This window comes from Sus scrofa, chromosome 5, assembly GCF_054392235.1.
Source record: "Sus scrofa isolate SSC_HxYL_T2T_F1_AM1 chromosome 5, Sscrofa_HxYL_maternal_Yorkshire_Landrace_v2.0, whole genome shotgun sequence".
Classification (NCBI taxonomy): Eukaryota; Metazoa; Chordata; class Mammalia; order Artiodactyla; family Suidae; genus Sus; species Sus scrofa.
The window spans coordinates 3,592,744-3,620,553 of record NC_139387.1 but is presented as its reverse complement, the minus strand read 5'-3'; the positions used below and the strand labels follow the sequence as shown (position 1 = coordinate 3,620,553).

General features: G+C 54.3%; 1 protein-coding gene and 1 long non-coding RNA gene across 6 annotated transcripts in view; both read left to right on the top strand.

The window, feature by feature from the left end:
• ATXN10 (ataxin 10) overlaps window positions 1-12,278 on the top strand; it is a 162,631-nt gene extending 150,353 nt beyond the window's left edge. For all 5 annotated transcript variants that reach the window (XR_014845595.1, XR_014845594.1, XR_014845593.1 and 2 more), the window contains 2 exons: window positions 10,491-10,678; window positions 11,984-12,278. Coding sequence is in view for 2 of the 5 variants with exons in the window: in XM_013997463.3 (XP_013852917.2) it covers window positions 10,491-10,678; window positions 11,984-11,986 (191 nt within the window). In the remaining 3 variants the exon portion in view is untranslated. The remainder of the gene's footprint in view (window positions 1-10,490; window positions 10,679-11,983) is intronic.
• On the top strand, window positions 4,820-10,212 carry LOC146403076 (uncharacterized). The gene is made up of 2 exons (XR_014845598.1): window positions 4,820-4,888; window positions 5,202-10,212. It is a non-coding gene; the product is annotated as an uncharacterized LOC146403076 (long non-coding RNA).
• Window positions 12,279-27,810: the final 15,532 nt, after the last annotated feature.

Here is a 27,810-nt window from a genome sequence, read left to right as displayed (position 1 = left end):
GCCTTTCCTGCGACGTCCGTAACCTGCAGCCCAGCTCTGTTTATCTCAAGGTAACCCCCTGCCACAGTGACTGACTAATAACAGATCAGACGGTTGAACGGAAAGAGCCGACACTTGGTGCCTCTTTCCTGCCAGGCCCTGGGGTCTGTGGTCTGGTCACTCCGTGAGGTAGATGCTGTTCTTACCCCCATCTTGTAGGAGAGGAAGTTGAGGCAGAGGGTTTGTAACTGGCCAAGGCCCCGAGCCGGGAGCAGCCGGAATGGAGGTTTGACCCTGGACTTGGTGACTCCTGGGCTGTCCCTGGCCGCCGTGGGGAACGGAGACGAGGCAGAGTCAAGGTCACATGTCGCACGGGGCCAAGGGTGAGACAGGTGGACCCCGCGGTGCTGGGCAGGACGAGTGAGCGGTGTCCCCTCCTGTCACCGTCACGTGTGGCCCGTCCAGGTTTACCCTGGCCAAGTTACAGACATGGCCCAGACTCACCAGCTTATCAGGGTTGGAATTTGGGCCCAGGTCCGTCCCGTTCCAGAATCTTCCCCTTGCCGTGTGGACACCTGGTTGGACCCTGTCCCCACTTGTGGCTTTTCATTGCGGTAGAAGAGAAAGTGGGCTCCTCACGACAGCCTGAAATCCCCGGGGCTCTGGCCTTGCCCCCTCGCTGCGCCTTCCTCTCGAGCACAGCCGTCCAGCTCGCCCGGGGACCGGGTTCCTTTAATCCCGAGGGTCTTAGCTCGGTGTCACCTCCTCACAGAGGCCTTCCGGCCCGACCGTGTCCTGCTGTGATCACGCCTCCCCCGAGGCTCCGCTGGGGGGCCAGTGCCTGCCTCTTCTCTGGAACGTGAAGGCCACAAGGCCGGCCAGCGGGAGGGGGCTGACTGTCCTGCGAGTTCTTATGTCCCCGGCGTCCAGCAAGTGCCTCGTGGTTGTCACTTTAGTGGACGGATCGTGACGACTTCTTCAGAGACTTTCAGGTGTGTTTCCATCAAAGTCACCTGCTCTGATTCCAGTGTAAGAATCAAAAAGCCTGCCGTTTATAGAGGAGACGAAAAACATGGGGAAGGTTCAGATTTTGATAATTGAACGAAGCGTGTTTCCCCCCCCCCCCGCCAGACTGAGATGTCCAATCCTGCAGAAGTTTTAGGAGAGAGCTGTCCAGAAAGAGCTCGATACCACCACCACAGCCACTTGGCTTTGAAACAGTCTCAGGTGTCAGTGGGCCTTTCTTTCTGCTTCGTGTTGCTTGCATGTTACAGGTTTCCACCAAAGGTTGTCTTGACTTCAGAATGGGTGCAGCAGCGCCCCTCCCCGAGTGAGGGGAGCGGGATTAGACGTGTGCACCCAGCCCCCGGCTCACCCGTTAGGAACAGAAACGGCAGCAGACAGCACGAAGCGCCTGCACGTCTGGGCCTGTTCAAACCTGCGGGCCCATCGCCCCGACTGCCGACTTCCTGGGAGGAGCAGGCTCGGGGGCGGGGGGGGGGGCCTGCTGGGCCTGTGCCCCCAGCACGGATCGTCCCCAGGAGACCAGCGACCTTTGGGCCAAGGACAGGGATTCCCAGATGCCCGGGCACCCGCACACGCAGTGTGCCAGAGCTCCCTGGCTCTGGTACCTGCCGTGCCTTGTCTGGTCCCAGGTCCGCCGGCTGCCCCACACCGCTGGTGGTCGTCATCGAAGCCATCGTGTCCTAGGACTGGTTTTGACCCTTTATTCGTTTCAGATGTCCTCGGCACTAGACCAGTAGCAATCTGGTATCATTTAGACGGGATTACTCACCTTTTTCTACTCCGTGTTGTAATTTCACTTTGAACGGTTTGAGTTCATCCCCAAAGGTGTTTTGCAGGGATGGTCGCTCTCCCTGGCAACGGCGCGCTCACCTGGTCTTCGGAGGAAGTTTCTTTGCAGAGAAAGGGACTGTGTTTCAAGTGTCCTAAAACCTGCCCTTCCTTCCATTGAGCTGAGAAGCTTGCCCTCAGCCCGGCCGGGAGGAAGAAGGGCCCTGGCCTCCTGCAGCTGCCTCTCCTCGCCCACGGCGGTCCCTGCAGAGGGCTGAGGAGCAGCAGGGGCGGACCCTGGAGCTGCGTCCAGGCGCAGGCTCCACCGCTTCAGGTTGCGTGACTGTGGACAGTCATCCGCCTCCTGTGCCTCAGTTTCCCTGTCCGTAGAATGGGGCGATGGTCCCCCCAAAGGGTGCACTTGTGAGGATGGAGGGCTGTCTTGGTGAGCGCAGACGGAACAGCCCCGGCCCGGACTGTGTGCCTGGGGCTCTGAGGGTTGCTGCCGTCCTGTCTTTACTCTTCTTCTTTTATGCAGATAAGCTGGCGATCTTAGCCTGTGGGAGAGACACTTAATTCCTCCTGCAAAGCTTCGCTTACATGGAGGGTAGAAATTGATTCCAGCCAGCAGTTTCTTTGTCCCAAAGAGAACAGTCGTGGATAAAACAGGGCCTGGAGCTTCCCTGTGTGTCTGCGGGGCTCACCCTGGCTTCTGTTCATGGATTTCTCAGTTGTCAGAGCCCAGCCGTCTCCAGTGACGCCACAGCCCCCTGCTGGCACCTCAGCCAGGCACCGGGCCCGTGTCTTTTCCTTAGACGTTGTTGTGTCCAGAAAGCCTCTCCCTGGTGAGGTGGCCCCCGAAGCCTAGAGGCTGAGGTAGCAGTGGGGGAGGGGGTCTGATCTAACAGGAGAAGTGGGGCGGCACCCCCTTATTTAGGTGGAGGCCAGACAGCGGGGAGCATTCACTCAGCAGGGACTTGGGTTCCCTGGTGGCTCAGCAGGTTAAGGAGGCTGCGGTGGCACGGGTTCGATCCCTGGTCCTGAACTTCCGCGTAAAAATAAATAATTGAAACCCTCCTCCTTGTGTCGCTGCTGGGAGTCACAGTGAGAGAGGAGCCCGCACGCAGGTGGCGTTGTGCCTTCCCGCTCTGGGAGTCAGCGACACCCAGCAGGACAGGCTGCAGAGGGACTCTTCCGGGCCCCGTTTAGCAACCGCCTGCTACGTGCCAGGCTCTCTGCTCAGCATGTCGCAGGCAGTGGCCCGTTCAGAGTCTCAAGTGACATTGACGCGCTGCCCCCAAGCATGTGCATCCGTGCGGTTGCTCTTAGAAGTGGCATTGGTGGTTTCTGATCTGAAACCTATCGTGTGGCCCAGCTGCTGGGCTGGCCTCTGGGCAGCGGGCCGGGCTTTGAAGTGGCGAGTGAGATGAGTCCCACATGTGGGCAGGAGGAGTTTCCGTGCTGGAGGGTCCTTTCCCACAGACTCTGTGGACGTGGGGCACCTGCGAGCCCCGCCCTCGCCCGGCCACAGCCGCGTTGGAGTCGGGAGAGCGTGGGCCAGAGCGGGGGTGCCACCTTCCCGTCCCCGCGCTGCCACGGGCCCGCCAGCGGGGGTGACGGAAGCCACCCTTGGACGCGTGTGCTCTGTCCGCCTGGGACTCGGAGAGGGGCTGAGGACGGCAGCTCCTCGGTGCTTCGCTGTGTGAGGACGCGAGGAAGCAGAGCCTTGAGGGCCGGAGACCGGAGAGGAGACGAGGCCTTAACCCTGTGACCGTCGTCGGTCCCTCCCTCTGGACGGTCAGTTCGGGGAGAGCAGCCCGTGCGGAGCCAGGACGCGCACGTGGTCTTTGCTGCAGCATCACGGAGAAGCGCCTGGGTTGAGCGCCGCGCTGGAGTCTGTCTGCTTGACCCTTGCAGGTTTCGGTGTGTCTGCCAAGATGCAGCAGCGTTTGGTTCGGGCCTTGGTACCACCTCCTTTGATGTTGAGTGTCCTCGGGATTCAGAGGCCAAAAAGCCTCAGCTGTCCAAGCGGTGGTGTCTCTGATGCCTCTTGTCCTCAAGAAGGACCGAAACGCTGCTGCTTCGTGGAGCCCATGATAAGCACACATATCATGTTGTATTTTCCAGACGGTGATCTGTAATCTACAGACCTGGCAGTTTCTTTCCCCACCCTCTTCTACTGGTGTTTCTTCTTCTTTTTTGAACCACGGTCAGTATTAACGGTCGGCCGTTGATTGGCGAAGCAGAGCGAACACGCCCGTGGATCCGGAAGTGCTCTCAGGCTACACTGCAAACCTAGAACAGTGCGTGTCAGCACGGCGGGCGCTGCAGCCCTTGGACTGCAGATGTGCCCTCCTATTAAAAGGCAAAAATGCGGAGGGCAATTAGATCCCAGACAGACCGACGATTTGGCGGAGGAGGAGGGGAGCCCGGATGGGTGGTGGGTGGTGGTTCCTGAACACACGCTGGTTCTCAGCATCACGTGAGGCGGCGGGGAGCCGGCTCTGCACGGTGAAGACTTCTGCTTTAACGCTCCGAACGGGAAGAGTGTGCGGTCCGAGTGGCATAAACGGAAGTTGAGAGCAAACGGTAATCTTAACAGATGCAGACAGAGGCAGAATGCCCTCAGCAGGGCCGTGAAGAATCTCTTGGCGTTTGCAGGTAGAGTTAACTCGGGCGGGAGAAGTGGGGGGGCCCTTTGCACAGGCACAGGAGCAGTGTACTTCCAGGTTTATTCCCTCTGCGGGGACCCTGTCTCGTCCGGACACCCCCTGCCCCCGTTTGTCTTCCTAGGGAAGTTGCCACCCCTCCTGCACCCCTCAGCGCGTCTTACTCTTCGAGCTATGGGCTGGTTCTCGAGCCCTGTCTCCACTCGGTGCCACCTGTGGTCCCCCTCCAGCAGCAGAAGCCTCAGGGAGTCCTTGGGGTCCCTGGGCAGCGGTTTAGCACAAGGAAGTCCCCAGGCCAGGGCTCGAACCTGTGCCACAGCAGTGACAACCTCAGGCCCTTAACCCGGTGCACCACCAGGGAACTCGGGAAATGCCTTTTTTTTTTTTTTTGGTCTTTTTGTCCTTTTAGGGCCACACTCGTGGCATATGGAGGTTCCAGACTAGGGGTTTAATCGGAGCTGTGGTTGCCAGCCTACACCACAACCACAGCGATGCAGGATCTAAGCCGCATCTGTGATCTACACCCCAGCTTGCAGCAATGCTAGATCCTGAACCCACTGAGCAAGGTCAGGGATCGAACCCGCAACCTCATGGTTCCTAGTCGGATTCATTAACTGCTGAGCCACGACAGGAACTCCTAAGTTGCTTTATTCTAGTAGTGTCTGTGAGGATGCGGATTCAGTGCCCCCCGGCTGTGCTCAGTGGGTTCAGGATCTAGCATTGCCACAAGCTGTGGTGTAGATCACAGATGCAGCTTAGATCCTGCATCGCTGTGGCTGTGGTGTAGGCCTCAGCTGCAGCTCCGATTTGATCCCTAGTCTGGCAACTTCCATATGCCTCAGATATGGCCCTAAAAAGAAAATAAGATTGCCTTAATTTAAATAGTATAAATTTCAATAGTTTCAGTGCCAGTAATTTTAAAGGCTCATGTAGTCATTCAACAAACATTTATTGATTCCTTCCACGTTCTAGTCCAGAGTTTGACAACCTTTTTTGGAAAGAGTTAAATTGGATAAATATCTTTGGCTTTACCATACTGTCTCTTTATACCTCTAGCTCAGTCTCTGCAACACAAAAGCAGCCACAGACACTTCATAAATGAATGAGCATGGCAAAACTATTTATTACGGGCACTGAAGTTTGAATTGCAAAACATTCTCATGGGTCTCCAATTAGTACGCTTCTTCCACTTTTGCTCCCAGCCATTTAAAAATATAAAACTATTTTTAACTTGCAGCCGTGCAAAAACCTGGGCCATCGTTTGTCAAGCCCTGGTTTCCAGCGTCATGTGAGGTGGCCAGGAGCAGAGGCTGCACGGTAAAGGCTTCTACTTTAACGCGCTGAACGAGAAGAGTGTGCAATCTGAGTGGCATGAACGGAAGTTGAGAGCAAAAGATAAATTGTAATCGATGCAGACGCGAGAGCCTTGACCAGAGCTAAGTCCCTGTCATCACGGGGCTGCCTCCCCGGTCACCTGCGTCCTGGTCATCCCGCGGGACTCGGTACCATTCATTCTGGTACCTGCGGGCGTCTGGGCTCTCTTCTCGGTTAGGTGGCGTTTTTCTCATCAGCTCCAATGTTAACGTTTTGACTCAGCCGACTTGACCTTACAAGTGAGTGTGGCGCATCAGTCTGCTGGTTGGTAATGGCATTGTCGTGGAATTCTGTTGTGTCTCGCGTGGTCTCCCGTCGCCTCACTGGTCCAGGGCTGCAGGGCCCAGCATTGAGCCTGAGTCTTTCTGCATCCGGATGCGCCCCCGGCTGCACCAGTGCTCAGAGTCCAGGACCCGTTCTCAGCCTCTGCTCCTGTCCCATCTCGTCACATCTCTGCTCGTTTCGAGACACGCAGGGTTCTGGTCCAAAGCCAGCCACTCAGTCTCGTCTTCATTCCAGTGCTGCTCGCGGGGTTCCTCGCAGGCAGTGGGGTAGCAAACAGGCTCAGGCCTTCTGTTTGCAGTAGCCATGGCAACTCCAGAAGCTCTCCCTCTCCAGCTAAGCGGACAATGGGGCACTTCACGTGTGGGTGGGATTCGAGGCGTTAGAAGCTGTTTAATCTTCCCCCACTCTGGCTGGCTTTCTGTCTCTTGAGCGGGGGAACAAGAGGGCCATGTGAATATTAACTGGGACTCGCTTTCATCTCCTTCGGGACACCCAGGGCCATCTGGGTCCGGGCGGCGCCCAGGGCTCGGCCCCCCACAGCCCGAGGGGGAGCCCAGTGCACCTGCAAGCCAGGCTCGTGCACTGGAGCAGCGCATGGGGCGCCAGTGTTTCTCTTCTCCACACAAATGGAAGGGAATCGCTGTGAAAATGTGGTTGTTGAATTAAGTCGGAGGCCCTGGACAGCAGGGCTGAGATGTTCTCACTGGAAATTGGGACCAGTCAGAGGCCCTTTGGTGTTTCATTTGGAGACCGTGCAGACCCCAGATGCCGCGGCTCGCTTAGGGCCCAGCCGTAGGCAGACGGGGCGGTACGGTGTTCTCACGTCGGGAAAGCCTCCTTCGAGGGGGGCTCAGATCCGTTCTGCTTAGGCCACGTCAGAGCGTGAGGACGCGGTTAAGTGAAGTGTTTGCGGGTCTCTCTGCCACCTGTCTGTTATTTCTGATATTCAAGGTGCCGAGGGGGGCCTTACTCCCCCTCTCCCCCGTGCCCCCCACTCACACACCCTTCTGCCCTTCGAACACACTTGGACGGAGACTGAAAGGCCTGTTCTGCTTTGGGCCTCAGTGCGGCTTCCATTCACGTGGAGGCTGCGCCAGGAATCTGCTCCCCGTGAAGGGGGCTACTGTCCCTTTGGCTCCTGAAGCACCCCTCCCCCCCCGGCCCCCGCCTGCCCGGAGAGCAGCACCCTAACGGGAGAGGCGCCCGGGCCCATCCAGAGAATTCTCGTTGCTCTCGTGTTCCTCTTTTCTTACGTATAAATTGGTGGTTGGGTGGTTTGGGTGTCTTTTTCTACAGGAATGAGCTGCTAAACACTTAAAACGATGAAATGCTAAGATGCTGTAACAGTACTTGCAAAACCCCCTGCCCCCGCCCCGCCCAGGCACAGGAATCAGATCCGCCCTTTTGCCTGTCCACACGGGAACTCGGGGGTTTTGCTGTCCTGGGCCTTTGAGGGACACAGTCCAGCTTCTGCCCCAGTTGCATTGATACTGGTTTCCTTTCGTCTGATCTCTCAACCCTGCAACGCGCTGAGCCAGGAAACCACTCCAAGAACGAGAAGGAAAAGCACAGCCCGAGTGGGTCCCTGCAGTGCCCCCGCGCCCCCTCCGTGCACATGCACACACACGGCGAATGGGAGACAGCACCTGCTCGCTCGCGCTGACGTCGAGCAGACGTGTCCCGGCACCGAGCTTGGACAGAGGGGTGACCGAGACGTCACGCGTGCTGACGAGGGCTTTACAGGGTGTCAGGGCGATAGAGCTGCAAAGAGCCGCAGCCAGCATCACGTCCCCGAGCACGTACTGACGATCCACGGCCAGGCACGCGGAGAAGGAGTGGGTACGGCTCCTGCCCGCGAAGCTCACAGACTCGTGGGCAGTTACGCAGGTGCAGTGTGAGAACTAGGGGAGGAGGGGAGAATGTTCTGGAAACGGGTGGTGGGCGAGTCCACCCGAAGCTGGCGGTGAGGGGTAGCTGGACGGAGAGGCGGACTCCCAGGACAGGCGAGCAAGGACGTGTCGTGGGTCAGGGTCTCATGTGGACAGACGGGCGACGCCTGGCGTGGTGACGTGGCCGGAGCCGAGGGTGTGGCGGGCCCCTGGCAGCAGAGGGATGTGGGCGCCCTTTGCAGGGGTTCCGTTGGACAGCCTGCCGCCCTGGAAGGTGGATCTTTCCCCCGGAGACACTCAGCACTGGCAGCTGGTGGCGACGAGGCTGGCATCGGAGTCCTCGATCCCGGAGCCGACCAGCCCTCCGAGGCTGAGGCGCTTTCAGTGCGTTTCTGGCACTTTGAGTTCTCTTCCTTTCAGTTATATTTAAGCGAAGAGCCAGGAAGCTTCAGAAAGACGTGTTTTGCTTCTGTCGCCTGGCGTTAGAGTTACGGTGGCCACGGCCGATCGCCAGCCTCACTCACGTTCGCGCCGGAGTCGGTGTTTGCTCCTCGGTCAGTCCTCGTGGGCTCTGCCCCCTCCGTTCCCGCAGCCCGTGAGGAAGTGCGTCTGTCTGATGGTGTCGCCCCCGGTGAGAAGTTGATCATAGCAGATGGCTCCCCGTAGAGAAATTTACCAACGTTTCCGAAGGTTTTGTCGCCTGGGATCGTTGTTTTTCCTCTCTGTCCTGTCGCAGAGTGGGGCTTGGTGGTTGTGGAAGAGAAGGAGCAATTCAGATGCAGGTTTTACGCATGCGAGTATTTGTATGGCTTCATCTCCCCCAAAGACATCCAGACGTGTAATTATACGGACCTGGGCTCTATCGTGAAAGGATGACAGATAAGTGGCGAGAGGAGAACGTTGTCCCCACCAAAGGGGACAGCTAAGTATGGCCTCTCATCCGCGGGGCACCAGCCGTTCCCATTCTTTGCCCTTTGGAAAAGGTGAGTCACACCCACAAGTGGTTTGGATGCGAACCCTCCAAAACCAGTGGGTCATTTACTCTGCACACGTTTGCCGGCCTCTTCTTCCTGCACCCCGGGGCCTGTCCTGGAGGAGCTGGAGAGGCAGGCCAGCTGGCAGCTGGACCCAGCCTGGGGTCCGCCTGTGATCAGGGCGGCCCCGGGTGGACCCCCACCCCCACCCCGCCAGCCCCCGGGAGCCTCAGAGGCCTGGGCAGCGCTGCGGGCCAGCTTGGGCCGCGTCGGAGGGATGGAGGTGGAGCGACCAGAAGACACTTCCTGAAGGCAGAGCTAGCCCGATGCCTGCCGTACAATCGTCCAGCAATAGTGGACAGGCTCTTCTGTACTGGCTTTTCCTTTGCGGTGTTGAACCAGGGGCCCAGCTGGGCTCACTGTCTTTGAACATCCAGCCCTGTCTCTGTGGCTTCCTGCGCTGACGTTGGGAGCGGGAGGGTCTCGGCGCAGCCTCACGGCTCATCTGGGGTCTCGGTCAGGGTCAGGAGTGTTGAACGACCCTCCTGACACCTTTTGGGGGCACAGGCACCCCCGTTCTGGCGTCACAAGTGCCTGTGTGGGAAACGTCTGGTAGTAAGGAGAAAGCGAAACTTCTCGCTCCTCCCATCTGATCACAGGCAGGGCGGCCTCCTTTCATTGGAAAATGTGTTTATTTCACGCTTGGCACGCTGTTCCTTCTGAACCAATGGAGGGTGCCAGGCCCACTGTTCTTGGCATCTCTCTGTGCCCCTGGATCCAAGGCTGCAGCAGTTTTTATACATGTTTTTTTTTTCTAGAACGACATACAGTAGCAACTTGATGCCTGGTGAGGCTTACACAGCTCCCGGTAGCTGAATAGAAGACAGTAACGCCCGAAGGAGGCCGGGCATGGCGTTTAAAACGAGGCCTGGGGCACAGCGGGGCGAAGAGAAAGAGGGGCTTTCTCAGGAGCACGAGGATTCACCCTGAACAGCCAGCCCTTCCGAGGGCTTCTAGCTTCGTCTTTCCAAGAGGGAGTGAGGGACACTCCATGGCAGCGCCTAGGACACCGGGCTGGCTTTAGACAGATGGTTTTCTTGTCTGATTCTAACCTGGCACCATGGTGACTCTCTCTAACACGCTTCCTCCTTCCCTGGTGACTCAGTAATGTAATTATCCAGCAAGTGTGTGTGTGTGCTCGCCTCCCCGCGTGTCTGGGTTCATAAAATTCAGAGGCAGCCACACTAAGCCTTTGCCTCGAATTGTTCGTTCATTCAGTAAATCCTGATCAAGTACCTCTCTTGCTGGACACCACACACACACACACACACACACACACCACGTAGGACGTATTGTACCTTTTTAGTGATTTCCCACTTGGTACGCATATCACAGTGCATCCTCAAGAAAAGTGAGTGCATTGATACTGGGTTTGGGGGTGTCAGCCGCTCCTCCTCTTCCAGTCATGCTCCCAGTAATTCTGCACCCGGCGAGCGTGCTGGCAGATTCCTTCACTCTGGCTCCAGTTCTAACCCAGTGGGTGGTGTACGCCATCCGAAACCTCACCGAGGACAACAGCCGGAACCAGGATTTGATCGCGAAGATGGAGGAGCAGGGCCTGGCGGACCCGTCCCTCCTTAAAAAAATGGGGTTTGAAGTTGAGAAGAGGGGGGACAAGCTGATCCTGAAGTCTGCTAGTGACACACCTCAGCTGGTAAGTACGGCCACCCTCTCGGTTCATAGACAGTGGTCCCTGCTTCCCCATCACCGTGGTTGGGACACAGTTGCTCCATAAGAACATGGATGGGCGGAGTTCCCTGGTGGCTTCGTAGGTTCAGGGCTCAGCATTGTCACTGCTGTGGCGCAGGTTCAATCCCTGGCTCAAGAACTTCTGCATGCTACAGGTGCAGCCAAAAAACAAAAAGGGGAAACAAAGAAGAGAACTCGGGAGCATTTTGCCTTCCAAGATGGCCAAGAAAGTGCTGAATTTAATTGCAAATAATTTTTTTTGTTCAGTGTTTATACTGCCATTTTCTTAAGAGTTGAAATTTCAGGAGTTCCGGCTTGGTGCTGCAGGTTAGGGATCCGGCATCGCTGCAGCTATGGCATAGATTGCAGCTGTGGCTTGGATTCGATCCCTAGCCCAGGAATTTCCATATGGTGCAGGTGCATCCAAAAAAGAAAAACAAAAAACAAAAACAAAACAGGGAAAAAAGTTGAAATTTCAGGCGTTCCCGTCCTGGCTCAGTGGTTAGCGAACCCGACTAGCATCCATGAGGACATGGGTTCAACTCCTGGCCTTGCTTAGTGGGTTAAGGATCTGGCGTTGCCATGAATTGTGGTGTAGGTCACAGATGTGGCTTGGAACCTGCATTACTGTGGCTGTGGTGTAGGCTGGCGGCTTCAGCTGTGATTCGACCCTTAACCTGGGAACTTACATATGCCGCAAGTGTAGCCCAAAAAGACCAAAAAAAAAAAAAGTTGAAGTTTCAGACTCATTCTAGGGAAGAAACAGAAAAGGCATGTCAGAATTGTCACAGGGCAGAGTTCCCACTGTGGCTCAGCGGTAATGAACCTGACTAGTATCCTTGAGGACGCGGGTTCGATCCCTGGCCCCACTCAGTGGGTTTAAGATCCAGCATTGCCATGAGCTGTGGTGTAGGTTGCAGACGCAGCTCAGATCTGGCGTTGCTGTGGCTGTGGTGCAGATCGGCAGCTGCAGCTCCGGTTTGACCCCCTAGCCTGGCAACCTCCATACACCGCAGGTGCAGCCCTAAAAAGCAAAATCAAGAAAAAATTTTTCACGTGGCATAAAAGTTTCTGCCAGAAATTAGATTGTCTTTAAAAGCTAGCCCATGTCAACCACAGTGAGAAGAACAGAAAACTTGTATTTACTGGGTCGTTTCAGGTCCCTCTCCCGTTATTCTCTCATTGACCCAAATTCTCTGTATTTTTTTTTTCCCACCATTCTTGTAAATGGATCTGTTAATCTGCAATTTTGTTTCTTTTTTCTTCTTAGTGAGTGAACTCTCATCCCCGAGTCTGAACTTCTGGCATCTGTCTCATGGATTTTCCCATCACCTGCCGTATGTGGAGTTGCAAGTGTTTGAAGAGTTCTCCAGTACCAATTCAAGAACCTGTGAATCTTTTAGATATTAGAGTTCAGTGTGGATAAGCTTAAAAGCGACATGAGCATTCTGTTGTTTCTTTGCTTTAAAATCCCGTCCGTTCTGCCTTTGTCCTGTAGACACCCTGTGCGTTTAAGTGAAAAATTGTACCTACTGTGGCTGCAGATAATAAATTCCTCTTGTTGAGCCCGCGTCGCTTGCTTGGCAAAGCCTTGAAGTTTGCTGGGGTCCGCGGGCTCCTTCAGACGGCGAGTCGGCCTCTTTCCTTCTTTGTTCTTCCCCGGGCTTTTCTGAGCCCTGGCAGCGCTGAAGTCGTCTCTCACTGTGGTTAATTCTAGCCATCTCTTTTCACCCTGCTGCCTTTCCAAAACATTGACAAGACTCACTTCCAGTTAATTAATTCGAGAGACGATCCCAAAGAATAGAAGGCTGTCCCTCTCCCCTTCAGGTCCTGGGCTGCTGTCACTGAGCCCCGGCCCTCTGGGATGTGGCGGGACCATTAACTCTTCTTGGTCCGGGTCGTCCTAGACAGAGGGCTCGCTAAAGCCATGGGGTCTGCTCCCCAACCTGCAGGCCCCTGAGGGGAAGGAGTCCGGGGCCACCGTGTAACAGAGCCCCGGTGTCTTCTCGAGTTTAAAAAGCACCGCTTGGAGTTCCCTTTGTGGCTCAGTGGCTAACGAATCCGACTAGGAACCATGAGGTTGTGGGTTCGATCCCTGGCCTTGCTCAGTGGGTTAAGGATCTGGCGTTGCCGTGAGCTATGGTGTAGGTCACAGACGCGGCTCAGATCCTGCGTTGCTGTGCCTGTGGTATAGACCGGCGGCTACAGCTCCGACTCGGCCTGGGAACCTCCATGTGCCTTGGGAGCAACCCAGGAGATGGCAAAAAAGACAAAAAAGAAAAAAAAAATTAAAAATTAAAAGCACTGGTCTCCGTCTTGGCAAAGGCCCACCACTCGGTCTTGGCGGCTGCTTCACTGGAACTGGACGGGTGGGGTGTGTGTGGTTGGGGGGGGGGGTCGTTAATTTGGCCTGTGTCTGTCTGTCTTGAATCTCTCCCCCTCCACGCCTCTCTCAGTGGATGGATAGACAGACAGACAGACTCAGAGGGAGAACCGGATGAAACGAGCACTAGAGTCTCTGTAAGCACTGGCTCATTCACGCAGTCGACGCAGAAATTCTCACGGGAGATGAGGTTGTGAATCCTGAAAACGTGTCATCGTCGTGAACAACCAGGTTACTGAACTAAACTAGCGAGATTTTGCACAACTCCTGTGGACGCTGCCACGCCGGAAACGACAAGGACCCCGCCAGGCGTTGTGGGGAAAACCCGACTGGGCCCCGGGCAGAGGCCGCGCAAGCCTTTGCCGCAGCAGTTTCATCGCTTTGTCGCAAAACAGCGTCAGGGTGTGAGGAAGGCACACGCGTCTCCCCCCCGGTCCCTGATGCCCTCTACGTGGCTGGAGAGACGCCAGCTTCTGGGATTGCAATAGGCCACGAATGACATTTTTTTCTCCCGTGGGTGACATTTCATCCTTGGCAAAATTGAGAGCGCACAAAGGAGTCGTCGTCTTCTGGGACACAAAGAGTTAAGCCCCGTTGTCGCCATCGAAGCCTGGCCAGAGGGAAGAAGCAGTGGGAGTCCCTCTTTGCTTTACCAAGTTGGCAATAGACACTTCTTTTGTCCTCCCTCAATGGATGCGTGCACAGCAAGGCGTCCCCCAGACAGGGCGGCAGAAGCCAAATAATAACAAACACAGATAAATAAGAGGGGGGCTTGTGAGGCTTCAGAATGGGGCGCTGGTTATGTGTTTTCTAAATAGGAAATGCGGGGCTTGCCTGGTGAAAACACGCTGATGGCTGCATTGTGGCCGCTTTTGATGCCTTTGGACAGATTAATTCCCGAGCACAACAGCTCCCCTGTCCTCCGCCAGCGGCCTTGGAGCTGCTGAGGACCCCTGTTTTACATGCTGCCGAGGATGAAAGCGCCACCTCAATCAGTCATTTAGAAGGAAGAAAAAAACTTAAAGGCAGGCCAGCCTGACAACATTTGTAAGGAGCCGGAATGGTCACAGCGAGTTTTGGGACCGTATTAGGGTTTTCGAGAGCACACTCACAAAGCAGTTCGGTTTTTTCGCCGGCTTTCTTTTCAAAGACAGCAGAGAAGAGCTTTTCTGCTCGACACTGAGTCCAAGGATTTGCAGAATGATTTTTTTAAATACCTTAACAATGGGCGTTGCTATTTCAAAAATACTTGTTTTCACAAGTTTGGTAACATAGATCAGAATTTGTCCGTATGAATACATTGCCTGGGTTTGGGTGTTTTTGGAAGCTCACCGTAGGTGCATTTTTGTTCAGTAGCTTCTGAGTCTAAGCACCACGCTTTGGAAGCGACTAAAAGATGCCCGCTTGGCAAAATGTAATGAAGAGGAATGATGGCAGGCATGTGTGCTACCAACTAGTAAATTTTAAATCAAAAATTAAGCTCTTACGTATGTCCACTAATTTCTGAAGGCACTGATACGCTGCCCCAACACCTGGGATTTAAATGTTATTTAAATGATTCTTCATTATCCTTTATTTTCTATTAATTATGCAAAGAAGAATAATATGAAAGAGTAAACAAAGGTGCTGGAGCAAAAATGCCAGTCTTTGTTTGCCAGAAGAAGACTTTAGGAAAAAAAATGAGGGGACTCTGATATATGGCACAACTGAACCTTTCCCCAGAAAAGAAACTCATGGACTTGGAGAAGAGATCTGTGGTTGCCAGGGGGGAGGGGGGGGGTTGGGGAGCTTGGGGTTAATAGATGCAAACTATTGCCTCTTGAATGGATTAGCAGTGAGATCCTGCTGTGTAGCCCTGGGAACTATGTCTAGTCACTTATGATGGAGCCAGATAATGTGAGAAAAGAGAATGTGTGTGTGTGTGTGTGTAACTGGGTCACCATGCTGCACAGCAGAAAAAAAAATTGTATTGGGGAAATGACTATTAAAATAATAATAATAATAATAATAAGTGAAAACAAATAGCTGAATTAGGAAAAAAAATTTTTTTAATTGGGGGAGTTGCTGTCATGCTGCAGTGGAAACGAATCCAACTAGGAACCATGAGGTTGCGGGTTCGATCCCTGGCCTCACTCCGTGGGTTAAGGATCTGGCATTGCCGTGAGCTGTGGTGTAGGTCGCAGACAGGGCTCGGATCCTGCGTTGCTGTGGCTGTGGTGTTGCTGTGACTGTGGTGTAGACCGGCGGCTACAGCTCCGACTCAACCCCTAGCCTGGGAACCTCCATATGCCGCAGGTGCGGCCCTAAAAAGACAAAAAAATTGTGTGTATATATATTTTTCTTCCATTATCAGTTAAGTTCTACATATAAAGGAATCAGTTTTTATACAAGAGGAGGTAAAATTACGACAACTGTTAAATGCAGAGAAAAGAGGGAAGTACCCTAACACTTAAGGACCACCACAAAACCAGCCCTTCGGCGGGAAGAGCCCCTCAGTGCTGTCCAAGGTTCTGATCATCTTCAGCCACAGTGGCCTGACGGTGGAAAATCAAGTAAAAAACCCTTTTTTTCCCCAAATTCAGATTTCCCCCCTTATATTTGTATGATAGAATGTTTTCTTCTTCCCTACACACTTATAGACTTATTTGCAATGTGCAGATCGAATCTTATTTCCATGACATTTTATAATATAAATTTGATTTACCATCCGCAGTATGTATACATTTTAAAGGTAGGCTTTTTCTGTAAGTGTAGTGGTTAGAGAGAAAACTCATTCGTTAGACTTTCTCGGTGGCGGTAACTTTTTTTTTTTAATGGCCACACCCACAGCATCTGGACATTCCCGGGCCCGGATCCGTTCCGAGTCACAGATGCAACTTACGCCTCAGCCACGGCGACGCCAGGTCCTTTCACCTGCTGTGCGGGGCTGGGGATCAAGCCTGCACGTCCACAGTGACCTGAGCCTCTGCAGTGGGATTCTTAACCACGGTGCCATTGCGGGAACTCCAGAAATGACGTTCGGAAGGTTTTGCTAATGGTTCATTCTTGCTTCAGTCGAAACCTTGAATGAGAACCGTTGCATTAACTGCTTCTTTTTGTTTAAACAACATAATGTACATGTTTCGTCTACCCGCAGCCTTGCGTTCTGCTTCTCTTACCTGCGGTTAAGCAAGGGCTTACGTGGTATGCGACAGCACGCGTGTTATTGTCACAACCACGCTGTAAGGCACGGGGGTTGACAGCATAAACTCCGAAGCGAGGGCCGCGGTTCCCGGCCCGCTTTTGACCTCCTAACTCGGGGCAGAGTCTGTAAGCTCCGCTTCCTCATCACTAAAAGGGGGCTTATAATGCCTCCACCCTCTAGGAGGAGACAAGGATGGATTAATGAGTTCGCCAGAGGGTTTAGGACAGAGCCTGGCATGTGGTCCACAGTCACTAACGCCTGTTTTTACTCTTACTGCTCTACAGGCATTTAAAAAAATTTTTTTTAATTCATCGTATTGACATATAGTTGAGGTACGATGTTGTATTAGTTTCTGCTGTACAGCAAGGTGAGCGGTTACACACACACATTCTTTTTCTATGCTTTTGCATTATAGGCTAGTACAGAGTATGGAGTCAGTTCCCTGTGCGGTACAGGTGGACCTATTGTTTATCTATCCTGTATATTAATAGTTTGCACCTGCCAGCCCCAAGCTTCCAGTCCTTCCCACTCTCAGCCCTCCTCCCCTCTTGGCAACCGCAAGTGTGTTGTCTGTGAGTCTGTGTTTGCTTTGTAGAAAGGCTCGGTCATGCCGTATTTTAGAGGCCACCTGTACGTGATGTCACACGGTACTTGTCTTTGTCTTTGAGTACTTCACTTAGTACCATCATCTCTAGGTCCATCTGTGTGGCTGCAAATGGCATGATTTCTTTCTTTTTTATGGCTGAGTAGTATTCCACTGTGTATATGTACCACATCTGCTTGATCCAGCCATCTGTCGATGGACATTTAGGCTCCTCCCCCCGACAGGCATTCTCAGCCTTTAACACCCTCGTTGTGCATGTGTTGGATGGAGGCGCCTGGAAGCCGCGTCCTGTCTTCTTGCACCCCCCTCATCACAGTGCTGGTATACAGGAGGCACCCAGCACGTCTTTTATTTCCTTAGCAGATATTGTGTAAGCCTTCCTGTGTTTGAAGGCACTTAAAAATATTAATCATGTAATTGTCATGTATGCGACCCAGTATGTTCCAGTATTAATCCCATTATGCGGATGAGGAAGTGGAGCTGCAGGGGTCAATGCCCAATGGCCACACAGCAGTGAACGCGTAATAATTTCTGGCTGTGGCTGATTAGAAAGGAATGAATGAGGGAAACACGTGGCTTCTTTCCCCAGAAGCACAGGAAGTACACGTAGCCGAACTGCCTAATTGCGACTCTAGACACAGAGCAGGAGGAGCTTCTTGGGAAGACTCTGGGCTTTGTAGTTAGAAAAATCCAAGTTCAGATCCTAACTCCACTTCTTCCAGCTATGGGGCTCTGAGCCGGTTGTTTAACCGCTCTGAGCCTAAGTGTCCTCCACAAGCTCCTGGGGCTACAGCAGTAAACAAGGTAGGGACAGCCGGTGCCCTCGTGAAGCTCAGGTTCTGATGAGAATGCAGAAAATTAAGAAGTAAACAAACAGGTGAAAATGAGAGGTGGACTTCCCTGGGGGCTCAGCAGGTTAGGCATCCAGCATTGTCACGGCTGTGGCTTGGGTTCGATCCCTGACCCTGGGGCTTCCACATGCTATAGTCACAGCGCCCCCCCCCCAAAGAAACCCACAAAAACCAAGAGCATCGCATATTGTAGCAAACACCACAAAGAAATAAAGAGGGTGAGTCTATCCCTAGTAAGTGGGGTGTCCTTTCTGAGGTGGTCACATCTGACCTGGGGCCAGAAGGTTGAAAGGTGCCACCTGTGCAGAGAACTGCGGGAGAGGTTCCCAGCTGAGGAAGCAGGATGCACAGAGGCCCACGGACTGGCCAGGCCTCAGGGTCTGGGCCAGGAGAGCAGCCCATCAGGGTCCCAGGGGAGTTTGAGTTCTGCTTGCGGCGCATGGGCAGGTGCTGGTTGCGACAGGACCCCCTCCCGTCTCCCGTGGCCGCCTCTCCACCGTCTGGGATGGAGGCAGAGAAACGCTGAGAGGCTGCTGCTGCAGGTGACTTAGGAAGTGTGGACAGTGGGGTTTGAATGTGATACGTGTGTAGGGGGTGGAATTAGAAGGATCTGCTGATGGATTATTTGGTGAGGATGGGAGTAAAATGAAGTAAACAAGAATAAGTCCTAAGATTTTGTTGTACAACCGGATAGATGCTTCTATACTTTGCCGAGGTGGAAAAGTTTGACTGGAGAATCATTCTTTCGTTTGTTTGTTTTTTTTTGTTTTTTGCCTTTTCTGGGGCCGCTCCTGCAGCATATGGAGATTCCCAGGCTAGGGGTCTAATTGGAGCTGTAGCCACCCGCCTACGCCAGAGCCACAGCAACGTGGGATCCAAGCCGCGTCTGCAACCTACACCACAGCTCACGGCAACGCCGGATCCTTAACCCACTGAGCGAGGCCAGGGATCAAACCCGCAACGTCATGGTTCCTAGTCGGATTCGTTCACCACTGCGCCACGACGGGAATGCCTGGAGAATCATTCTGATGCGTGTTTTGTTTGGGACAGGTCAGTCCTGGAAATGATTGTTTAGAGTCATTGTTTTCAGGTGGCAGTGACATTCAAAGCCACGGGCCCACGAGCACACGGAGTTCACATTATAATCCTACACTGGACCTTCTAGCATCAGGTTTTTCCATGTGTTAAAAACTCCTCATAGAACGAGGTTTAGGAGCTCCCCTTGTGGTGCAGCAGGTTAAGAATCTGGCGTTGTCATCGCTGCAGCTCGGGTCGCTGCCATGGTGCGGGTTCGATCCTTGGCCCGGGAACTTCCACATGCCATGGGCCAGGCCCCCCAAAAAGGTTTCGATGGCCGCATCATGGAAATGTCCTAACATTATAGACCTAAGCATTCTCTTACTGTTACTCTGCTTCTCACGGGCGGTGCTGCAGTGAACGTCTTGGTGCGAAAAAGCTGTGTGTGCATTTTCGGATGCCAACCGAGGGCGATCCAGGAGGAACAGGAAGGTGAGAGGCTCGGGATTTTCTCAGAGCTATTTATGTTGGAAAAGAGAGGGCACCTCCAAACCCGACAGTGGCTTAGCAGGTAATTCTGACCAAACTTCCCTGAAGGGAACTAAAAAGCAGGCCAAGCATCTTTTAAAACTACTCTGTGCTGGTACCAAGGCGCTAACAAGAGAGGGTGAAAAATGACAGGGCTGGGGGCTGGGGCTAGAGGCCAGGAGACAGGCCTGGCATCCCGGCTGCTCTTCTGCTTCGGAGAAGAAGCAAAGTGGCCGAGGCACTGGGTAATGGCTGTGGCCTGGCACACCTGCCTTTCTTTACGTCGGGGCCCCAGGGGCGGCCTTGGAAGAGGAAGAGTGAACCAGAAATAGCTCACGCCAGAGACCACACTCAGTTTCACAGAATTTCAGTCCCAGAGTCTGTGCCACCAGGCATCCGGAGCCCTGCCGACCCAGGTATGTGGCACATCCGTCCTCTGGAAAAAGATGCATCCTCTTAGGCCTCCAATTATCTGTGTAACTTCTCGTAGTGGTTCTGTAGCCCTCGGTCAAAAATAGCTTGAGGTGAGAAGACAACAGAATGTGAAAATCAACAGAGGCAGACAGGAGCTCCAGGGGATGGCGCCAACAGACACATTTAAAATACCTGGGCTCAGGGCGTCCGAAGAGACAAAAGACAAGCCTGACAAGTCACACCGAAAACGTCAGCAAACGATGGGACCCGCTGTGCAGGGAGAGTGAATGAAAACGCAGGAACTGAGGAACATGGAATGAAAATCAAGAAATCCGTCGCTGAGGTCAGCCTCCAAAGAGAAGTCGCACGGGAAGGACAGGTTGAAAATACCCCAAACGAACCCCTCAGAGACAAAACGATGAGAGGTACAGAAGATAGGATGAGAGCCACGTGGGGTTCAGTGGAAAGCTCTAGTGTCCATATTGAGAGTCTAAAAAGAGAGGCGGGGGCGATTTCGCTTTTGGTGACAACGCCTGAAAGTCAGCGTTCAAGCTTCAGTTTGTGATGTCTCCAAGAAGGCAACAGGGAGAGAAAATTCACTGACCCCCACTTGGCTCAGAGGACTTTTTTCCTTCAATGAGCGGAGCCGACATCGTGAGCAGCAGAGGGCAGGGGCTGCGTCTCTGTCTCCTCTCTCCCCCCACCGTCTCCGCGGGCCCCCAGCCCGGCGAGGAGAGACCCCTGGGGGATGTTCTTGCCACCCCCTCATTTGCACAGCGGGTTGGAGTCACGGGATCAGCACGCAGACGGCCGTCCTCTCCGAGTGGGTGATAAAACCCACAAGAAACCTCTGATCCGGGCAGTTGCCAGGCTGCCCCGATTTGATGCCTGCAGAGCGTCACGCCCAACGGCGAGCGGCCGAGCTCGCATTCTTTGCACGTCTTCATGGACCCGCTTGCCAAGACGGGTCCTTCGGCCGTGCCCATTTCAGAGGGGTGAAATCATACATAACGCAGTCTGACCCTAGTGCAATTAAGCTCCATATCAATACCAAGAAGGTGACTAACCAGAAAATCCCCACAACTTTAGAGATTAAACAGCCTATTTCTCAACTACCTAAGGGTCAAAAATGAAGAAATGGAAATTAGGAAATTTTTTTTATTATTATTTTTTTAGGACCACACCCATGGCATATGGAAGTTCCCAGGCTTGGGGTTGAATCAGAGCTACAGCTGCCGACCTACAGCACAGCCACAGCCATGCGGGATCTGAGCCTCGTCTGCGACCTACACCACAGCTCACGGCAACGCTGGATCCTGAACCCACTGAGCGAGGCCAGGGATCGAACCCGAAACCTCATGGATATCAGGCTCATTACCGCTGAGCCACAAAAGGAACTCCTAGGAAATATTTTTAACTGAATATTAATGGAAGAGCCACATAGCAAGAGACGGGGGCTGCAGCTAAAGCTCTTCCGAGATGTATTACCTTAAAAAGCATATGTGAGAAAAGATAAGACCCATAACCTAATAAGCATGATTTTATGTTAATAAATTTGAACTTTAAAATGACATGGACAAATTCCTTAAAAAAAAAAAAGGGGGCAAAACAGACACAAAATGAATTAAAATCTTCTAGTTTAAATGTTAAATCTCTAAAACATCCACAGAGGAAACTCCAGGCTCAGATCGCTTCAGCTGCAAGTTCTAGCGACATTTTAGAAACTCTGCTAACCACAGACTCTTCCAGAAAAAGAGGGAACCGTTTACAACTCACTTTATAAGGCCAGCACGATCCTGATCCCAAAATCTGATGTTTGTTGGAAGAAAAGAACAAATAAGAGCCTCTCCAAAGACCCTGAACACGTTATTAGCAAACCGTGCATTCTAAGGATGCTGCCACCCACAGCACATGGAATTCCCAGGCGGGGGACTGAACCTGCGTCCCGGCGCCCCCAAGATGCTGCTGATCCCATTGTGCCACAGCAGGAGCTCCAGCACTGGGTGTATGTCTGAGGTGGCACTGGCAGAGCTCAGAAAAGGGTGGTCTTTTCAACAAGTCCTGCTGAGACCATTGACTGTCTGCAGAGGGTAAAGGAAACCTGACCCCTGCCTCGTATCTTGTGAAAATATCAGCCACTATAGTTGGATTGTAAATCTGAGTGGGAGAAGCAAAGCGCTACATCCTAGAATATAGAATCTCACCACAGTCGTCAAGGGTGAGATTTCTCAGCCGTGTTACGAGAGCTATCGAGATGGGCTTTATTACAAATGAAAGAGTCACCATCAAGAGAGCCGAAAGGCCACGGGAGGAATTCCTATTGTGGCGCAGTGGAAACGAAGCCGATTAGGAACCATGAGGTTGTGGGTTCGATCCCTGGCCTTGCTCACTGGGTTAAGGAGCCGGCGTTGCTGTGAGCTGTGGTGTAGGTTGCAGACGCGGCTCGAATCCCGTGTTGCTATGGCTGTGGTGTAGGCCAGCAGTGGTAGCTCGAATTGGACCCTTGCCTGGGAACCTCCATATGCCACCAGTGTGGCCCTAAAAAAAAAAGAAAAAAGAAAAAGGCCACGGGAGATGCTATTGGAAACACACGCAACTGACAAAGGGTTCACTTCCCAGATATGTAGGGAGCTATGCACCAGTCACGAAGCGGGAAAAGGGGGGACAGGACTTGACCAGGCAGCTGACAAAGACGACGCCCGTTTCCCCAGTGGATTACTAAGAACCTCGTCGGTAATCAAGGAAGTGATGAAACCGCAGTGAAGCAGCCCCGCTCCCCACCAGCACAGTCACCGTAAACAGCCTGACAACACCGTGTGTTTGTTGAGGAGGATGTGGGGCAGACAGGACTCCTCAAACGCTGCTGCGGGAGGCGTCGGTGGCCCCACCCTGTAACCACGGGGAGGCACGGCCTGGCCTTCGTTATCCACTAAGCTTGAACTTGAGCAGGATGCCCGGCGCTTCCGCCGCAAGGGTCGCATGGAACCGAAAGACCCGCGTGGCTGATCCTGGAGACGCAGGCGACTGGTGGTTACTGGGACAGCCAGTCCTCAGCCGTGTCATGGTGACATGCATGGTGCGTTCACCGCAGCAGGGGCCGGGGGCCACTCTCAGCAGGGCTGAGGTCCCCAGTGGTGAGTGATGGCGGGACGATGTGTCTGTGACGGCCGTGAGCGGATTAGACGGGGCGTGCGAAGCGCAGTCGCACAGGCGTTTCCCTCTGCGACAGGTCACTGGGCTGTGCCCTTGGGCTTTGTCCTTTTCTGCAGGACACCCACACGCTCACCTGCTCCGCTGGGCGCAAGCTGAGCCGCTCTAACAGAGACCCCAGACGGCAGTGGTCCAGCCAGCATGAAGCTTGCTGCTTCTCACGTGACGAGTGGCCGCTGGGCTGTCCCTGGAGGCAGACAGGCAGGCGGGGTGGGTGCCAAGAGCCCTGGGCTCAGCCGGGGGCCACTTCCTCCGTGTCTTACTGCTCTGCCCTCTCCGGGGTGTCGCCCCGTGTGTGCACTTGAAGTTGGGTGACCACACAGTGCTCGTTTCCTGCCTTTGGGAAGAAGGAGGCCGAGCAGAGGGCAGGCAGTTTCCTTTGAAGGAAGCGGCCTGGACTCGAATGCGTCTTGTACTCTCCTCTTAGCGAGAATTCAACTCCGTGGCCGCATCTCAGCCTGCGTGATGCTCGGCCATGCTGTGTCCGGTTGGTAGCCTGTGCCTCCCCCTGCCGCCCGCTGAGCGCTAGTGGCCCCTGACCCCAGGAAGGAGGGAAGGTAGGTGGTGGGGACAGCACCCAGGTGTGACGTCAAGCCCTGCGTGCTTGCCATGCGGGGAGGGACTTCATCTCCTGGCCCTTCATAGCCCCCTCCTCGTGCGGCCGAGGGCTGTTTGGGCAGGTGCATTTGGCACGAATGGCCTAAAGAATAAGGCAGCCTGAGGAGCAGTGCCAGGGGTCATGCCCACAGAGGGATCCCAGAGCTGAGCACGAAGGTCGGGCCAGGGCCAGGGCAATTCAAGAACGAAAGGGGGGAGTTCCTGTTGTGGCCCAGTGGTAATGAACCCGACTGGTATCCTTGAGGACGCAGGTTCGATCCCTGGCCTTGCTCAGTGGGTTAAGGATCTGGCATTGCCATGAGCTGTGGTGTGGGTCCCAGATGCAGCTCGGATCTGGTGTTGCTGTGGCTGTGGTGTAGGCCGCAGCTACAGCTCTGATTTGACCCCTAGCCTGGGAACATCCATGTGCCACAGATGCGGCCATAAAAAGAAAAAAAAAAGAGAGAGAGAGAGAAGGTGTGTCTACCACAGTGCAACAGCATCAGCAGCACCTCGGGAGCACTGGGATGCTGGTTCGATGTCCGGCCCTGCACAGTGGGTTAAGGACCCAGCGTTGCTACGGCTGCAGCTTAAGTCGTGACTGCGGCTGGGATCTGATCCCTGGCCTGGGAACCCCATCTGCTGCAGGGTGGCCAAAAAAGAAAAAAAAGAGAAGCCAGGGAGCGGGAGATGGTGACAGAGGGGTGGGGAGGCGGAGAATATGAAGCCAGAGCACTCCCTTCAGCAGGGGGCCCGTGGCCGGGAACTTTGGAAGTCCTCATTTGAAGTAAATATGCGGGCACCTTGGCCGGCAGGACCTGGCAGGCCTGACTCAAGCCGTGAGCGGTTCGCCCTCCCTGGAGCCAGGAGGAGGCAGGTGCTGCCCTGGGGCTTGGAAAGGAGCACGGCGGCACCTCTCGCCCTGGAGGAAAGCCCTGCTCGGGGGCCCGAAGCCCTAGTCTCCTGGTCTGTGTGGGTGAGGATGGTGCAGCCACTTGGCACCAGGTTCTCCTGAGAAAGGGGCCCTGTCAGGGTCTGCGCAGAAAAGGGACCGATGAAAAGCACTGGCAGCTGTGGTCACGGAGCTGGTCAGTCCCCAAATCTGCAGGCTGCAAGTCCGGGGGTGTACGTTCCAGCCTGAAGGCCTGTGAACTTGATCCCCAGCGAAAGCCAGCTTCACTGCAAGTCCAAAGACAAGAGAAAACCCAGTCCCAGCTCAAGGCGGTCGGGAGGAGGAAAAGCCCTCCGTCTCAGGGGAGGGTCAGCTTCTCTGTTCTCGGGGCTTCCAAGCAATACGATGGGGCCCACCTGCCCTCAGGCTTCCGCTTGCTGGAGAGGCCTGTCTGCCTCGCTTACGCAGACCGGGTCCAGTGTGAGTCATCCAGACACACCCAGAACCGTGTTGGACCCCTTGTCTGGGCATGCCCTGGCCTGGTCAGGTTGACACAGGATGAACCATCACGCCTTGCCAGGGTCCTAGGGGTGGGGGGGCTTGTGTGTGTCCTGTTGCAGTGGAGGCTGCTGCAGCTGGGGCGGGAAGGGACCCTCCGCTGGCCCTGGCCATGTTAACTGCCTGGTTGCCCCTCTGCATTCCCGCTGGGCTGGCAGGGGCTGGGCCTGATGGGTATTTAGCACTGAGGCCTGGATTGTCCCCCCTCCCGTATCCGTGTGTTGAAGCCCTAACCCGAGGACCTCAGAATGTGGCTGAATCGGGGGAGAAGCCCCTTAAAGAGGTGATTTTATTAAAAGGAAGCTGTTAGGGCGGACCCCGGTCCAGTCTAACTGGACACAGACCCCAGGGGCGTGCGTGCTCCGAGGGACCATCTCACAGACAGGAGCAGGATGGCGGCCGTCCGCAAGCCCAAGGAGAGGCCTCGGAGGAAACCCGCCCTGCTGACACCTTGGTCTTAGACTTCTGGCCTCCAGACAGAGAGGCTGGGTGTCTGGGACTTAAGTCACAGTCTGTCACCTTGTTCTGGCGGCCCCAGCAGACAGACACAAGTGCAAGTGCTCCGTGTGTGCTGAAGGTCAAAGCAATAAACCACGGTGGCCCTTGTCCTGGAGGAGCCCCCTGTGTCATGGGGGAGGCCGACTCGAAGCAGGAGCTGCAGCCCTGGGCCCCAAAAGCCACCGTGGGAACAGAAGAGGCTTCCTGAAGGCTTCTGGCGGCCACTCCCCGTGGCTGTGGGTTCGAAAGGCGTTTTGAGCAGGGAGCCCGTGTGCATCAGCCTGGAGCCCGGAAGGACAGCGCCTCTGGGAACTTGGGGCGACCTCGTGTGCCCCCCCAAGGAGTTGGGCCCTGGCCTGAGACGGTGCGAAGCCCCCCCTCCGCCCCCCAGCAGGAGACCCTCACTCTGGCGGCTGCAGAGGTGTTGGACCAAGCAAAACAAGAGGCAGCCTGGCAGAGCAGAAAGCCTCGCTCACCACCGGCAGCGTCCCCATCTGGGGACGGCCAGTTACCGGGCATCTCCGAGTGCCAGCGCCTACCTCTTTTCCATCAGGCCAGAATCCAGCGAGGATTAACCTGACGGTTTGCGGCAGGGGCTCGCTTTTAGAAGATGCTCGGTGATTGGGCGGGTCCTCCCCCGCAGGGGGCGTGGCGGGAGCGGCACAGGAGCCCCGCCCAGCCCTGCCCCGCTGCCTCCCCTGACCCCCGACCTGCGTGGATCCTTCTCCCTCTGTTCCCCTAAGTCTTGCCCATTGTCCCAAACCCCCATAACACGCCCCTTCTCCAGGGGCCCTGTCAAGGGCGTAGGTTCACCTTAACCTTCACCTCCCACGAACCCCTGGGTTTTGCGGCGACTGCCTAGAGTGTTTCATGCGCCAGGACCACTGACTCAGAAGTGGCGCTGCAGGGGGTGGGGTGGGGGCGTGGATCTGGCGCCTTTGCACAGCAGGCCGCCGGGAAATGGTCACCACAGCGCATCGTGACTTTCACGCAGCTGTGCTCTGTGACCCCGACACCTGGCCAGCCATCCCTCCTCCAGCAAACAGCAAGTGCCGGGCACTCTGCCGGGCGCTGCGTCTGGACAGTCAGTGGTCCCCGTGCTGCCCCCGGTGTGCCGAGGGAGGCAGACGTTGACCAGATCATGAAAGAAAGTGCGGTTACAGCTGTGCTGGGTGCCCCGAGGGACACTCGGGCCTGCAGCGAGCGTGCATAGCAGTCGCCGCCATACCCACCTATGTCATGCCACCTGCACCCCTGCAACGAGCTCCACAAGGCTCTGCAAGAGCTTGTTTTCCCCAAATGTCTCTTTCCTCTTCCTGCCTCTGCATCCACCGGTCCCTCCAGCCCTCCTTCTTTGGGGGCTGGTCCCTCCACTTGAGCAGGGATGCCATCCCGGGTCACGGTCGTGGGGTGGGGGGTCTCTCTCTTCCTCCTGTGTGCGTCCTTTCCAACAGGCTCAAGTTTCACTAAAAACAACAACAACAACAACAACAAAAACCCCACACAACTCCCCAGTTCCAGACACCCTTTCATTCATTATTTAGCTCCGTTGTCTTCTGACTCTTGGTTCATATTTTTTTAAAAGAACTTTGAAAAAAATCTACACCAACATTTCAAGCTGATATTGTTCTACAGCTCAAGTCTTTAGAGTTACAAATAATATCATTTGCCACAGATGGTAGAGAGGCTTTAAAGAAAACGAATACATCACTCCTGTAAGTGATTTTAACAGAATTGACATGTAGAAAAATGTAGTTCCCGCCACATCCATTTTATAGACAGAATGTGCTTTCTTTTCATGTTTGGAAATAATGTGTTTACGTTTTCTTCTAGCAGCTGCATTTCCATTTCACTTTACTCACAGAATTTTCTCCTAATGTCATGTTCTTATGCTTGAAGTCATACAGAATATGTATCACATCACATACAGAATTAAGTTCTGGCCATATGAGAATGAAATTAAAATCCATTGGAAAAAGATACCTGGACAATATCTGAATATTTGGAAATGAAAATGCACACTGCCCAATAGCCTGTGGGTGAAAGAAAAATTATAAAACACATTTAAAATGTTTGAGTGATAAGAAGAAGAGAATACAGCCAGCCCTTGGTATCTGTGAGGGGTGGGTTCCAGAATTCACCTCAGATACCAAAATCCACAGATGCTCAAGTCCCATTGTCCCCACCCCCCATGGCCAAAGTTCCGCATCTGCGGATTCAGTCCGTCCGGGAGCATGTGGCACCATGGTGTCTGAGGGCAACCGGAGGGCTAAGTGTACCTGCAGAGTTCAGACCTACGTTGTTCAAGGTCAGCTCTACATGAACAATTCTGAAACGCAGCTAAAGTTGTGTTGAAGGAAA